The sequence below is a fragment of the Scyliorhinus canicula genome, chromosome 18, assembly GCF_902713615.1.
Source record: "Scyliorhinus canicula chromosome 18, sScyCan1.1, whole genome shotgun sequence".
NCBI lineage: Eukaryota > Metazoa > Chordata > Chondrichthyes > Carcharhiniformes > Scyliorhinidae > Scyliorhinus > Scyliorhinus canicula.
Window position 1 is genome coordinate 21,838,750 of NC_052163.1, and position 14,513 is coordinate 21,853,262.

Sequence of the window (14,513 nt, forward strand, 5' to 3'; positions counted from 1 at the left end):
GGGTGTTTTATTATGGGTTTACAGATTACCGCTATTTTAATTTTATTGCTGACCTTTGTACAGAAATTTATATTTGGACATTCAAACATGGTCAGCACACAGGAGATTGAGATATTTCTTGTACAGATGTGAATAGCAAAGACAGCCATCAAATTAAGACATGGTGACGTACAACATGAGGAAATCACCTGGGACTTAAAATATATAGAACCTTTTGAAATTTATACAATATGTGAAGGGCTTCATTGTAAAAGTTGAGATCGAAACAATTCTCAGAGAGTGTTCCTCTCTTCGAATCCCGGCCTTGGGTCTCTGCCCGTGTGGAGTTTGTGCATACTCCCCATGTCTGCGTGGATTTCATCCCCACAACCCAAAGATGTGCAGGTTAGGTGGATTGGCCACGCTAAATTGCCCCTAATTTACTCCCTATTGGTACTCTAATGGTACTCTAAATTTATTTTTAAAGAAAGAAAAAAAAAGAAAGTGTTCCTCTCTCTCTTGCTGAAACAGGAAATCCAATTCAGCTCCGACCATGGGTTCAAAATCTCTTCTTTGCTGTCTGGGAGGATCCAAAGGAGGTCAGTGGGGGGCCATCTCAAGTGGACATGAGCTCAAAACAAACTAACATTGAGAACTCGTTCTGAGTTGCATGTGAAATGGAAAGAAATTCCAGACGATACAATAGATGATCAGCAGGATTCTCCTTGGGCTAAGTGTTGAACCCGGGGCAGGATTTGTGGGGTTCTACTTCGCCGACTGTTGAGGGGCTAGCACCGGCGCCACGTGGAACACAATCGATTCCAATGGAAAACGGTGTCTGATTCGCCGGGATCGGGATTAGCACTCGAGAGGCTGACAAGTTGCAGCACTCCACTCCACTCCCCACACACACTCATCCCAGCCAACACGGTGGCTCTGGTTGTGCTGGAGCGCGGCCATCCCATTGGGGGGGGGGGGGGGTCGGTGGGGGCCAGAGGGTAACTAGGGGGGGTTGCCTGGGGGACACCCATGTGACCTGTGGCACTAAGTTCACAGTGGACAGTCAGCAGCGGCGATGGTGTTTCGTGCCTGTCCATCACGACCCCACGGCCCACCACCTGGTTTGTACCCAAACACAGAAGATAACGGGCAGCCACCCCTGGCTACTCACTCCGGCCCTGTCGTACCAGCAGCCTCGCAATCTTTAAAACAGAGTAAAACCTTTAATGTTAAGGTTGGTGGAGAATTATTACCTCTAAGGACCTTCCTGATGATTCCCTTATTTCCCCTTTCTTTTCTTTGTTGTTCCAATTTTGATACATGGATGCTTAATGGACATGTATCTTTAGGTCAAGCAGCCGAGAGAATGAGGAATTCAAAAAGTTGCAACATAGTGTAAGAGCAGACCTCAAGACTCTGTAGTACCCGGGAGATGGGGTGGGATTTGGTTCGATTGGTTGGCTGGTGGCCAATGAATTGGCCAAAGGTTGTATTCTGCCCGGTAACAGGTGGTGATCGGTGTCTACCCAAACTGGATGATTTTTAGAGACCGAAAGAAAGTAGAGTTGGAGACCTGGATGGTGAGAGAAAAGGACCTGCACACTGTCCCCCTCGTGTTTTCTCCAGAACAGCTAGATAGCTGCTGTATTTCTGAAACTGCAGAGACCTGAATGAAGCTGCAGTGAAAACCATTACAGACTGGAAAACAGAGACCTCGACCTGAAAGCCTGGTTTGAAGGAAAGTGTGCTTAAAGACAACCATCTGGAACAAAGGCTCTTGGCACTTTTACTTATTATTTTCACCCCTCTCCTCCCCTCTGTGTTTGTTTGTCTTGTGTATGCGTGTGTAGAGGATGGGGGCAAGTTAAAGTGGGAAATTAGGAATTGGATAACAGTTAATCTATTGTATTTGATGCATATTTCATTATAGTTATTGTTATAAATAAAAAAGTAATTGTGTTTAAATTTACAAACCTGGTGACTGTAATTATTGGGCAGCCAAGGGCCTAAGGCTTCAGGTATTTTTTAAAGAATTATTGGTCAGTTCAATTGTGTTGCGACTCCAAGTCAAGAGGGGCTGGAATTGACCGTGCCCGAGCCCACGGTGTCGTAACAGACAGTCTACATTAATACAAACCTTGAGGTAATTTCTTGACCGAGATTAGTAATGACAGCAGCAATGTAATCACTTCATCACAAGGCGGAGAATCTTCGCTGAAGCAAAACCTGGAAACAACCTCCATGAAAAACATATTGCACCGTTGACGGAAGTTATTATATTTTTCCATAGCCTTTCTGTAAAATCAAAAGAGTATACTTTTTAGGGATACAAGTACCTTATTGTGTTCGACCATAACATCACATTCTTACTATAACTGAGGGGAGAAGGTTGCGTTGTGGTAATGCCATTGAACTAATGATCAAGAAGCCCAGGCTAATGCTTTGGAGACATGGGTTCAAATCCCACCATGGCACTTGACAGAATTTAAATCTAATTAATAAAATCTGGATTGAATATAGACAAAACTATCATAGATCTATGTTAAATCCCATCTCGTTCATTAATGTCCTTTCCGGAAGGAAATCTGCCACCCTCACCTGGTCTGGCCTACATGTGACACCAGATCCACAGCAGTGTGGTTGACGCTTAATTTCCCTCTGAAAAAGCCTAGTAAACCACTAAGTTCAAGCACAATTAGGGATGGACAACAAATGCTAACCCTTGCCAGTGATGCCCACCTCCCAAGAAATAATTTTTATAAAAACCTTTAGGCATTTAAAGTAAAAATTTTTTTTTTGAAAAACCTTTCTCATTAACCTTTACGACATGGTAGCACAGTGGTTAGCACCGTTACTTCACAGCGCTTGGGACCGGGGTCCGATCCCCGGCTTGGGTCACTGTCTGTGCGGAGTCCGCACATTTGGTTTCACATTTTAGTTTACATTTATTTTCACTGAAACTGGCTGGGGATACAAGGAAATGATTCGGCCAAACCCTCTTTCGTGACGATGGGAACAGAGAGGCCACATGAGAAAGCTATGAGTATGAGTAAAAGAGGCTATCTGAGGGTTGAGGCTATGGGGCGGGGGTCGGAGGTTAACCGAGGATGAGAGCTGTGAATTCAGATTAGAAGCAAGTTGACAGCAAGTTAAGATCAGTGGAGATGCTGAGGAAAGGATATCTCAGTGAGAAGTTTGGTGTGAGGCACGAATGGACACTAGAGAACAAATATTTGATAGGAGAGGTGAGAGAGGTGCAGTACAGTGAGGTGCCTGGAGGAGAAAAATGGTGCTACAAAGAACTGTTACAGCGTCGAAGAAGGCCATTTGGCTTATCGTGTCTGCTTGGCAAATTGGGCCGGGCAGGTGGTGGATAATATAATTAGTCTCGGGGTGAGGTAATCACCTGTGATCCACTTATGATGTCAATGTAATCACAATAAAGCCGTGTTCACAGGTGGTCATTGCGGAGGGGGATACAGAGGGAGTGGTGATTGTTACTCTGATGGCATAGTCCAATGATACAGCAGTGGGAGGAATGAATGGGATGGGAAGGAGGTGGTTGAGATTAGTCACTGGTGGACGAGCTGGGCAGACAGGCGGGTAGGAGAAGAATGGGGCAGTCGGGACTGCTCCCAAGCAGGGGGGGAGGTCATTGACAAAGCTCCAACGGTGCCTTCAGAGACCCGGGCAATCAGACTCCCAATTAACACATTCTCGAACGGGTAGGATATTCAACACCCCCTGCACATTGAACAGAAACCCCAAGAAGTGTGACCCTGGTCTGCTGAAGTGAAGCTTAGCTCAACATAAATCCAGCAGAACATCTTACCCACTGTGTCCCAAAGAAGTAACTAATTTTGCCACACTCTTGCATACTTTTATTAATATCATTAGACAAACTCTGAAACTTGGTTTGGTCGAGTCAAACTCACTTTAACTGCTTGGAGACTTCGATTTTGAAGGAATCCGGCACAGCCTCTTTACATTTTGGACAAAAGGGTCGATCTTTCAGACACTGATCCAGACAGCTGAAACAAAAGACATGTTCGCAGGGAAGGCAGGCTGGATCCTTCAGTACCCCAAGGCAGACTGCACATTCTCTGATGCCGTATCTGAGGGAAGGACGAGGCAGGAAGAAAATATTAAGAAATGGTAAAATTGTCAGTTTTCTCATTTCACTCCCAATTTTTCGACTCTGCGTTCACTTCCAAAAGCAGAGACTGGTCCAGGGCTTGACAATTAGCCACAACTGGCATGGGCGCTGGCATGTGTTTGGTATGATTCGAGCGAGCTTAACAAAGCTTATGTTAGGGGGCATAGGTTTAAGGTGCATGGGGCAAGGTTTAGAGATGTACGAGGCAAGATTTTTTACACAGAGGGTAGTGGGTGCCTGGAACTCGCTGCCGGAGGAGGTGGTAGAAGCAGGGACGATCGTGACGTTTAAGGGGCATCTTGACAAATACATGAATAGGATGGGAATAGAGGGATACGGACCCCGGAAGTGCAGAAAATTTTAGTTTAGACGGGCAGCATGGTCGGCACAGGCTTGGAGGGCCGCAGGGTCTGTTCCTGTGCTGTACTTTGTTCTTGTTCTTTTTTAATTTCTCTTCTGGCGCTGAACTTCCTTCCGCTGGGGGGATTCGGCAAAGAAATGATCCACTCCGCCAACTGAGTTTTGGTCATCACAAAATTGGACCCTACAATCCTCCACCGAGCCGATAGAGATGGAAGGACCGTACCGCATTTGCAGCCAAGCTGCTGAAATTTATACTCGAGAGTCTTTTTGTTTCAGATGTAGAAACATTAGGTCCGGTAACATCCTCCACATTGGAGCAACGTTGTGGCATTATGTGTTGTAGTACCAATGCACAACATGGTGCAATGGATGCCAATCGTTAATTTAAGAAACAAACAATTTTGGGTAGAGCAAGTGACACTTTAACACCCAGCAACACAATTATTCACAGGAACTGCACGAGGTGTGCCCAATGAATGCCGTCTTTATGGACGAATTTTACCTGCAGTCCAAGTGACTGGCTTCCTCATTGCACATCTGCAGAACTGTAATGACTGCTTCAACTGTTCTGTTCTTTTTCAAATCAGAAGATGTCCTGAGGATCTGTGTAAAACCATTGAAACGTTGTTACTGTTCAGTGTAAGCAGAAAAAGCAATTCTTCGTAAGGAATTGAAATAATTCCAGAGACAGAAATCACAGGGAAACTTCTGAATGGCAATATACAAATCCTTTCATCAAAACCCATTTCATACTGTGCAAAACACACCTAGAGACTCCTGTTTGCCCTTTAAATGGAAGAACGGTTAACATACCCTCACAATCTTCTTCAATCTATTATTTTAAAAGAGGTGTTTGCCATGTTCATGTTAAATGAATGAGTACTCCCATTATAGAAGTGGGGAAAGGAGCAGGTGAAGGACATAAGAATGCATTAAGCCTTTGTCCTATTCTCAGCAACACAGCTGATGAGGGCAGCACGGTGGCACAGTGGTTAGCGCTGCTGCCTACGGCGCTGAGGACCCGGGTTTGAATCCCGGCTCTGGGTCACTGTCCGTGTGGAGTTTGCACATTCTCCCCGTGTCTGCGTGCGTTTCGCCCCCACAACCCAAAAGACGTGCAGGGTAGGTGGATTGGCCATGCTAAATTGCCCCTTAATTGGAAAAAAATAATTGGGTACCCTAAATTTAACAAAAAAAAGAAAACAAAACACAGCCGATGGAACTTTAGCCGGACTTGGAAGTTTCTTCTGGGAAACAGATTTTTTTGTTGGCATCTTGTCTTCTCAAAGGATTTGAGAAAGTCAAGGAGGGATGAGAAAGTTTAGTTTGACCACTGAGACACAAGACTGAATACAAAAACTGTAGTTCAAAGACTATATTCATAGACTCACAGAGCACAGAACGAGGCCCTTCGGCCCGGCGTGTCTGTGCCAGCCATCAAGCACCTATCTACTCTAATCCCATTTTCCAGCACTTGGTCCATAGCTTTGTATGCTGTGGTGTTTCCGTGCTCACCTAAATGTTTCTTAAATGTTGCGAGAGTTCCTGCCTCAACCACCCTTTCTGGCGATGAGGTCCAGATTCTCACCACACTCTGGGTGAAAAAGCTTTTCCTCAAATCCCCTCTAAATCTCCTGCCCCTTACCGTAAATCTATGCCTCCTGGTTATCTTCCACCTACACTATCTATGTCCTTCATAATTTTGTACACCTCAATCAGGTCCCCCTCAGCCTTCTCTGCTCTCAGGAGAACAACCCTAGTCTAACCAGCCTTCTTGATCGCTGAAACACTCCAGCCCAGCAAACATCCTGATGGATCTCCTCTGCACCCGTACTCTTACAATCACATCCTTCTTATAGTGCCTTCCTATAGTATTTCTTGAAATTTTGAAGGATACTCATGTTGACCAGTTTATGAATGAGGAATTACATATATGTGTGTAAAGTTAAAGAGTAAGTGTTTTGTTAAGCTATTGTGTCGCGTTTTCCCTTTAACTTTACGCCAGTGGGAAGATGGCCCCTCTGTGACTATGCACTGACCTGCTATGTAACCTCCTGCTCAGTGTTGGTGTGGACAGTGGTTCCCAACCTTTTCAGTAACACGGCACACTTCAATGAGACAAACAATTGCACGGCACACCCATTTATTTTAGCTGAATCGACTGCTCCTAAATGTCACATTTACTATGGTTATGGTCTTAGCAGAATTCAAACCTGAAACAAATTCACTAGATGGCAGTTTTGGGAATTCTGCCTATGTTTGAAGCTTTAATCAGAGTTGAAAACTAATAATAATTTTACTTCTAATTAATAATAATTTTTAATGTTACAAGTGGGCTTACATTAACACTGCAACGAAGTTACGGTGAAAAGCCCCGAGTCGCCACATTCCGGCGCCTGTTTGGGCACAGAGGGAGAACTCAGCACGTCTTTCAGGGACTTGTGGAAGGAAACCGGAGCACCCGGAGGAAACCCACGCAGACACAGGGAGAACGTGCAGACGCCGCACAGACAGTGACCCAAGCCGGGAATCGAACCTGGGACCCTGACGCTGTGAAGCAACAGTGCTAACCACTGTGCCACCATGCCGCAGTTTGTCGGGACGTTGATGTTTACACATTTTGCAGCGACCTGCTGTTCATCTTATTGCATTTCTTAGCCAACATCTGAAGGCGGGCGATGTAAAGGAGTTTTTATTTTATATGTGCTTTGCAGTGGGGAGAGGGACGGAGGATAAACAATTACTCTATCACATTGTCAGCCTTATGTTTTACTACTGAAGGGAGTGTGCCTGTCATCGGTACAAATTGATGAGGTATTCGCACACAATCTAAGTGTTAACCATTAATCTCCAATAATTAAGAGAGAGTTACAGAGATATCCAGGAATCTCATGAGTTTAGAATTCTTGACAGGCAGATATGTTTTTATAAGCTGAAAATAAGGTCAAATACAATAATTGCCCGAGACACTGTGTATAAACTGACAAGTTCATTCATTGCAGAGATTTGTTCTTTACCTTCTGAAGCTGTGTACAATGTTTTACAGCAATGTTTCTTAACCGGTCATCAGTGTCAGCGGCTGCACTGAAAACGACATGTTCGATAAACACTCCCAACACAAGTATACATTCCCAGTTTGATCTAACAGATAATGAAATAAATAAAATTACTACTCTTCATATGATTCTAATGTTGAAATTCTTCGTGGTAAGAATAAAAAAGTATGAACTTTATCAGAACTGATGTGTACCCTTGTCGTAGAGCTTAGATAGAAGGATATGCAATCAATTTATATCACAACCTCTTTCAGGCTGAATGCTTGATCCCATGTGGCAGGCGGCAATGAGGTGCGTTTCCACAAGATGGGGAAAAATGCAGCCCAACGTGTCTGTCCTGACTGTTTGTTAAAGCCACTGCCATCCCCCCTCGCGTAGACATGTATCGCCCTCTGCTCTCTCCTATCATACAACATGCTAAAATCATGCAATACATGGCAAAACAATGGAATCCTCAGAGCACAAAGAATATGAAAGTTGTACATTGCCCTGTGTTAACTAGATTAGTCTTGTCCAGGTTCACTGTCACTATTGGGGAAAATACATTTGATATTTGCATTGACTTCTCCAGTCGTATTTGAAGGAAAACACGAGGCTGAATTTTACGATCCCCCTGCTGGCACATTTGTAGGTGAGGGGGTGAATGTAATATTACTTTGATGGCCTTCGCCATGAGTTCCCACCCACCCCAATCTCTGTGCACTCTTTAAGCTGGGACAGGCAAGGCCCGCCTTCCGTTGTCCAATTGAGGCTCTTAAGTGGCCAATTAATGATCACTTAAAGCTTTTTTCTGCCCAGCCTCAAACTTCAGGCTGGCGGGAAGAGTTCACGGGAGAGTGGGAGCCTGAGAATGATCCCTCCAGACTATGGGCAGAAAAGGGGGAAGGGCGCCTCTGTGTAACATCGGGCGTCACCCCCAAAAGGTCTGACCCCTGTAGGAGCTCCTCCCCAGCCTCTCGACCATACCCCAACACCAACCCCCCCCCCCCCCCCCCCCCTTCTCCAGGCCTCTTCTACACTCCCTTCCCCAAGGTCACCAGAACCTACTTGCTCCTGGACTCCCGGGACTTAGTCTCTGGGGTCTGCTTGCAGTCCCAGTCCCATTCACTGCAGTTTGCGACACTCCAGGGATTAGAGAGCTGCTGGCCAATCAGATTGGCAGCTCTCTGAGGCGGGGCCTCCTCCTGAGTGAGGGGGTGGAAGTCCCTCCTGAAAACAATGAACTCTTTCGAAGCTTCAAATGGCGGGGGGGGGGCGTGCCACAGGCATGGACCTGAAATCAGGTGGGGAATTTGCAACATGAAACAACACATCAATCAGCAGATACTTCATGAGATGAACAAAATGTGACGCTTACCTGATTGCACCAATAGTTTGCTGGCATACTGGTTTGCAAGCTTTGATGTAATTTTTATCATAAATGAGTTCAACCGATGGCTGTACAGTATCCATTATTTTTATTAATTCCCTGCAGTTGTTAATTGTCACAATATCTAAAGCTTGAGCATCTTCAGCACAAGCAGCAGCTGCAAATATGTCAAGCGTCTGAAAAATAAGCACAAATGGTGCCCGTGTGAAGAGATGTTCCCCTGATTTTGTAATCTCAACATTGGTAACCGTGGAAGCAGTTACATTTCTCAATGTCTTTCTCAGGTTTTAGACTGACTGGGAAAGGCATCAGGGATGACTGCATCTGTGCACCCAGCCCATACCATGCTTGCCGAAGTTTGCACATGTCATGTGTTACAGCCTAGCTTTATAAGCTGGGTGCTGGTTTAGCCCATTGGCTGGACAGCTGGTTTGTGCAGCAGAGTGAGGCCCAAAGCATGGGTTCAATTCCTGTACTGACTGAGATTATTCATGAAGGCCCCCACTCCCCCCTCAACCTTACCCCTCGCCTAAGGTGTGGTGATCCTTAGGTTAAATCACCACAAGTCAGCTCTCCCCCGAAGGAGAAAGCAGCCTCTGCTCATTTGGGACTGTCACGACTTTATATGCTTCTATATAAGTGTTAGAATGCCTCCAAATGAAGACCATGGAAAGTAAATCCATGACAGAGTGTGTGGGGGAAATGCCAATGAGAAAGTAGCGGCCGTGTCAACAACAATAACAAGAAATGTGCCAGCTACAACATTTCACCATGAAACAAATCATGTCGGCCAAAGCACTGTCCCCAAACTACATTGTCTGAAACATTCTTGCCCAGACCCGCGGGAGACAACGCTTTGAGAAGTTTTGGCCAGTGAGTTATGGAGCAATCACCAAAGTTGGAATGAGTGACTTTTTGGAGCTAGATCCTGCGCAGCCTGACCATCGCAGTTGGGACTGAATGGGACTTTCAATCCCCGGGTCATGATCGCAAGCACCACAGTGGGGGATGATTTTTTTATTTAATATTTATTTATCAAGGTAATCAATTGTACTCATCTAACTAGGCAAGAAAGTTTTGGACAAGTTGGTTTTGGCCTGGTTCTTTGGTGGACTTGGTTGGATATGACTTGGTGGAAGGGAGCTGGATTTAGCACTTAAAGCAGTCAGTTATGATTGCTGGTACAGCTGCTATTTTCTCACTGGCATTTTCACCTCTTACTGTCATGGTTTTTTTCTATCCTGTCTTCATTGTGAGGGAAATTGAGTGGGACATGCAAATGTGAGGCAAAGTCACCCTCCTCCCAGATGACCACAGGCTGCTTTCCCCTTTGAGGGGGGGAGCTGACTGGTGGTGATTTAACCTGAGGATCACCACACCTCAGGCGAGGGGCACGGTTGAGAAGGCGGGGCCTTCAATATAGCCTCAGCCGGTACGGGGATTGAGCCCAGGTTGCTGGCCTCGCTTTGCATCATGAACCAGCTGTCGAGCCAACTAAGCTAAACCGGCGTGGTGCTGGCTGCAACACTAACTCTTGCAACACAAACTACATCTGCGCATGTGCAGAAAGTGCTCCCTCTAGTGTTGCATCACAAACAAAACAACTTTACAAAATGTCTGCTTGATTCTATTGTTCTAGGTGACGGTCACATTTGTTAGTATGATTAGCATTTATCATTCTGCAATATCCAGAGCTACAGCTGGTGTATAACAAGACTACGAGTGCCATTTGCATTTTCTTCTCTCTCCACATCATTAACGACAATGCAATCCTTTATACCTGGGAAAGCAAAGAACCTTTATACCTGGGAAACCTAGTGGAGTGGTGTAGAGACAACAATCTCTCCCTCAATGCCAGCAAAACTAAAGAGCTGGTAATTGACTTCAGGAAGCAAAGTACTGTACACACCCCTGTCAGCATCAACGGGGCCGAGGTGGAGATGGTTAGCAGCTTCAAATTCCTAAGGGTGCACATCTCCAAAAATCTGTCCTGGTCCACTCACGTTGACGCTATCACCAAGAAAGCACAACAGCGCCTATACTTCCTCAGGAAACTAAGGAAATTCGGCATGTCCACATTAACCCTTACCAACTTTTACAGATGCACCACAGAAAGCATCCTATCTGGCTGCATCACAGCCTGGTATGGCAATTGCTTGGCCCAGGACCGCAAGAAACCTCAGAGAGTCGTGAACACCGCCCAGTCCATCACACGAACCTGCCTCCCATCCATTGACTCCTCCTACACCTCCCGCTGCCTGGGGAAAGCGGGCAGCATAATCAAAGATCCCTCCCACCTGGCTTACTCACTCTTTCAACTTCTTCCATCGGGCAGGAGATACAGAAGTCTGAGAACACGCATGAACAGACTCAAAAACAGCTTCTTCCCCACTGTCACCAGACTCCTAAATGACCCTCTTATGGACTGACCTCATTAACACTACACCCTGTATGCTTCATCTGATGCCAGAGCTTATGTAGTTACATTATATATGTTGTGTTGCCCTATTATATATTTTCTTTTATTCCCTTTTCTTCCCATGTACTTAAATGATCGGTTGAGCTGCTCGCAGAAAAATACTTTTCACTGTACCTCGGTACACGTGAAAATAAACAAATCCAATCCAAACTTTATGTCGATTTTCTTTGATGCACATTCATGGTACCTTAATGTGGCTAACAAGTGTGATTCTTATAGCCTTGGGCCTACCTACTTATTTATCCCTGGACAAATCTTTAAAACGTTGTGCTCTTCTAACCATTTGCATCAAGTTCTTGTCAAGAAATGGTCAGTTCTTCATGAGTGGGCTAGTGTTGAGATTTATTGAATTCAACACTGTTGTTCAGAATCCAGAAATAAAGAGAAGCCAAATTTTCATTGGCACTAAATAGTACTTTGGGCGGCACGGTGGCACAGTGATTAGCACTACTGCTTCACAACTCCAGGAACACAGGTTCAATTCCGGCCTCAGTTGGCTGTTCAGAGTCTGCACGTTCTCACCGTGTCTGCGCGGGTTTCCTCCGGGTGCTCTGGTTTACTCCCACAGTCCAAGGATGTGCAGATTGGGTGGATCAAAGAGATAGCGGAGGGGCTGAATGCCATACAGTCGGGTAAAGCCCCGGGGCCGGACGGGTACCCAGTGGAGTTCTGAGAGCCTCAAGCGGCTGGAAGGGGCTGGTCTGGGAGAGGGGGGGGGGGGGGGGGGGTGGGGGGGGGGACAGCACAGAGTCTCGCTTTATGCAGACGACCAGCTTCTGTATGTATTGGACCCAATAGAGGGGATGGAAGAAATCATGAGGATTCTAGGGGTATTTAGCTGGTTTTGGGGTATCAGCTAAATATGGGGAAAAGTGAGATGTTTGCGGTCCAGGCAAGGGGACAGGAAAGGCGATGGGGGAGCTGCCGTTTAGATTAGTAGGGGGAAGCTTTAGGTATCGAGGCATTCATGTGGCGTTAGAATGGGACCGGCTGCATAAATTCAATCTTGCCCGGCTAGTAGACCAAATGAAGGACGATTTTCGGAGATGGGACACAATCCCGTTGACATTAGCTGGGAGGGTGCAAACGGTGAAGGTGACGGTCCTCCCGAGATTCCTGTTCGTGTTTCCATGTCTCCCCATCTTTATTCCGCGGTCCTTTTTTAAACGGGTCAACAAAGTGATCTCTGGCTTTGTTTGGGCGGACAAGACCCGGCGAGTAAGGACGGTAATGTTTGAGCGGAGTCGGGGAGAGGGTGGGCTGGCGCTGCCAAATGTTAGTAACTATTACTGGGCGGCGAATATAGCCATGATCAGGAAGTGGGTGGTGGGGGGAGGGGTCGGCATGGGGGCGTATGGAGTCGGCTTCATGCAAAGGCACCAGTTTGGCGGTGTTGGTAACTGCACCTTGCCATTCCCACCGGCACGGTACTCCACCAGCCCTGAGAGTCTGGGGGCAATGGAGGAGACATGTGGGAGCAGAGGGAGCATCGGTCTGGTCCCTAATCTGTAATAATCACCGGTTTGCCCCGGGAAGTATGGATGGAGGATACTGGGTATGGCAGAGAGCAGGGATTGAGAGGATGGGGAATATGTTTATAGAGGGGAGCTTTCCGAGTATGAGAGCAGAAGTTTGGCTTGGCGAGGGGAAATGAATTCAGGCACCTGCAGGTGCGGGACTTCCTACGTAGACAACCTTCCTGCTCCTACCACCAAGGGGGATTCAGGAAAGGGTAGTTTCCAGAGGGTGGGTAGGAGAAGGGAAAGTCTCTGACATTTATAAGGAAATTATGGGGTCAGAGGAGATGCAGACTGAGGAGATGAAGTGCAAGTGGGAGGAGAAGCTGGGGTGGTCTGTGGGCATTGAGTAGTCAACATGTCCGCAACATGTGCCAGGCTCAGCCTGATACAATTTAAGGTCGTTCATCGGACTCACAAGACAGTGGCCCGGATGAGCAGATTCTTTCAGGTGGAAGACAGGTGTGCAAAGTGTGCGGAAGGACCAGCGAAACATGTCCACATGTTCTGGGCATGTCTGAAGTTTGGGGGATTTTGGCAGGGGTTTGCAGATGTCATGTCCACGGTATTAAAAACAAGCGTGGCACCTAGTCCGGAGGTGGCGATTTTCGGGGTGTTGGAAGACCCGGGAATCCAGGAGGAGAAAGAGGCAGACATTCTGGCCTTTGCTTCCCTGGTAGCCCGGAGACGGATACTATTAGCTTGGAGGGACTCAAAGCCCCCTAAGTCGGAGACCTGGCTGTGGTCAGCTTTCTCTGTTTGGAGAAAATCAAGTTCGCCTTGAGACGGTCAATGCTAGGGTTCGCCCGGAGGTGGCAACTGTTCGTCAATTTCTTTGCGGAAAATTAATCGTCTGCAGAAGTTGGGGGGGAGGATGGAGGGGGGGCGTTTAGTTTAGTTTAGAGTAGGGGTTAATAAAAGTGGGACCTGTAAGGGAGGGAGATGTCTTTCGCACTATGTTTATAGATTCATGTACATTGTTTATTTTGTTGTTGTTGTAATACCAAAATTATCTCAATAAAATGTTTATTAAAAAAAAAGGGAAAAAGGTTAGATTACTGGGTTGCGGGGATGGGCTCGGGACGTGGGCCTCGGTAGGGTGCTCTTCCGAAGGGTGGGTGCCGACCCGATGGGCCGAATGGCCTCCCTCTGCACTGTCGAGATTCTATTCCACTGTTACCTCGCAGGTATGGAGAAAATCATTTTCTTTTAATTTAATTAACACAGCTGGAGGAAGCAGGGAACTAGAAGAGATAAATAACAATAGCTGCTTATCGTAGTCCCGCTGTTGGCCCTGGCTGTTACTGAGGAGGCTGAACAGATAGTCAGTCTCATTACACTCCATCACCCGAAATACAACCAACAAGTTTGAGTGTTAAGTAGAACCAAGAGTTAGGATAGCAGAATTGTGAAATGCTCAAGTTTAAATATGCAACAAGAGCAGTCTTTAGCTTAAAAACACAAATATATCCATCATGTTTCCAAAGTAAGGTTAAGACAAAGACTTGAAGGGCAAAACAGAATGGGTTCTGTCTTGTCAGCAAAACATCTGAATGAGCACAGAGGCACATTTAATATTGCTTTCAAATCACAA

At 46.2% G+C, this 14,513-nt stretch overlaps 1 protein-coding gene across 1 annotated transcript in view; it reads right to left on the reverse strand.

The window, feature by feature from the left end:
- LOC119952961 (E3 ubiquitin-protein ligase rnf213-alpha-like) overlaps window positions 1–14,513 on the reverse strand; it is a 174,877-nt gene that overhangs the window by 46,156 nt on the left and 114,208 nt on the right. The window contains 5 exon segments of the mRNA XM_038776606.1: window positions 2,117–2,274; window positions 3,915–4,094; window positions 5,001–5,101; window positions 7,516–7,639; window positions 8,912–9,099. Coding sequence (XP_038632534.1) covers window positions 2,117–2,274; window positions 3,915–4,094; window positions 5,001–5,101; window positions 7,516–7,639; window positions 8,912–9,099 — 751 coding nt within the window.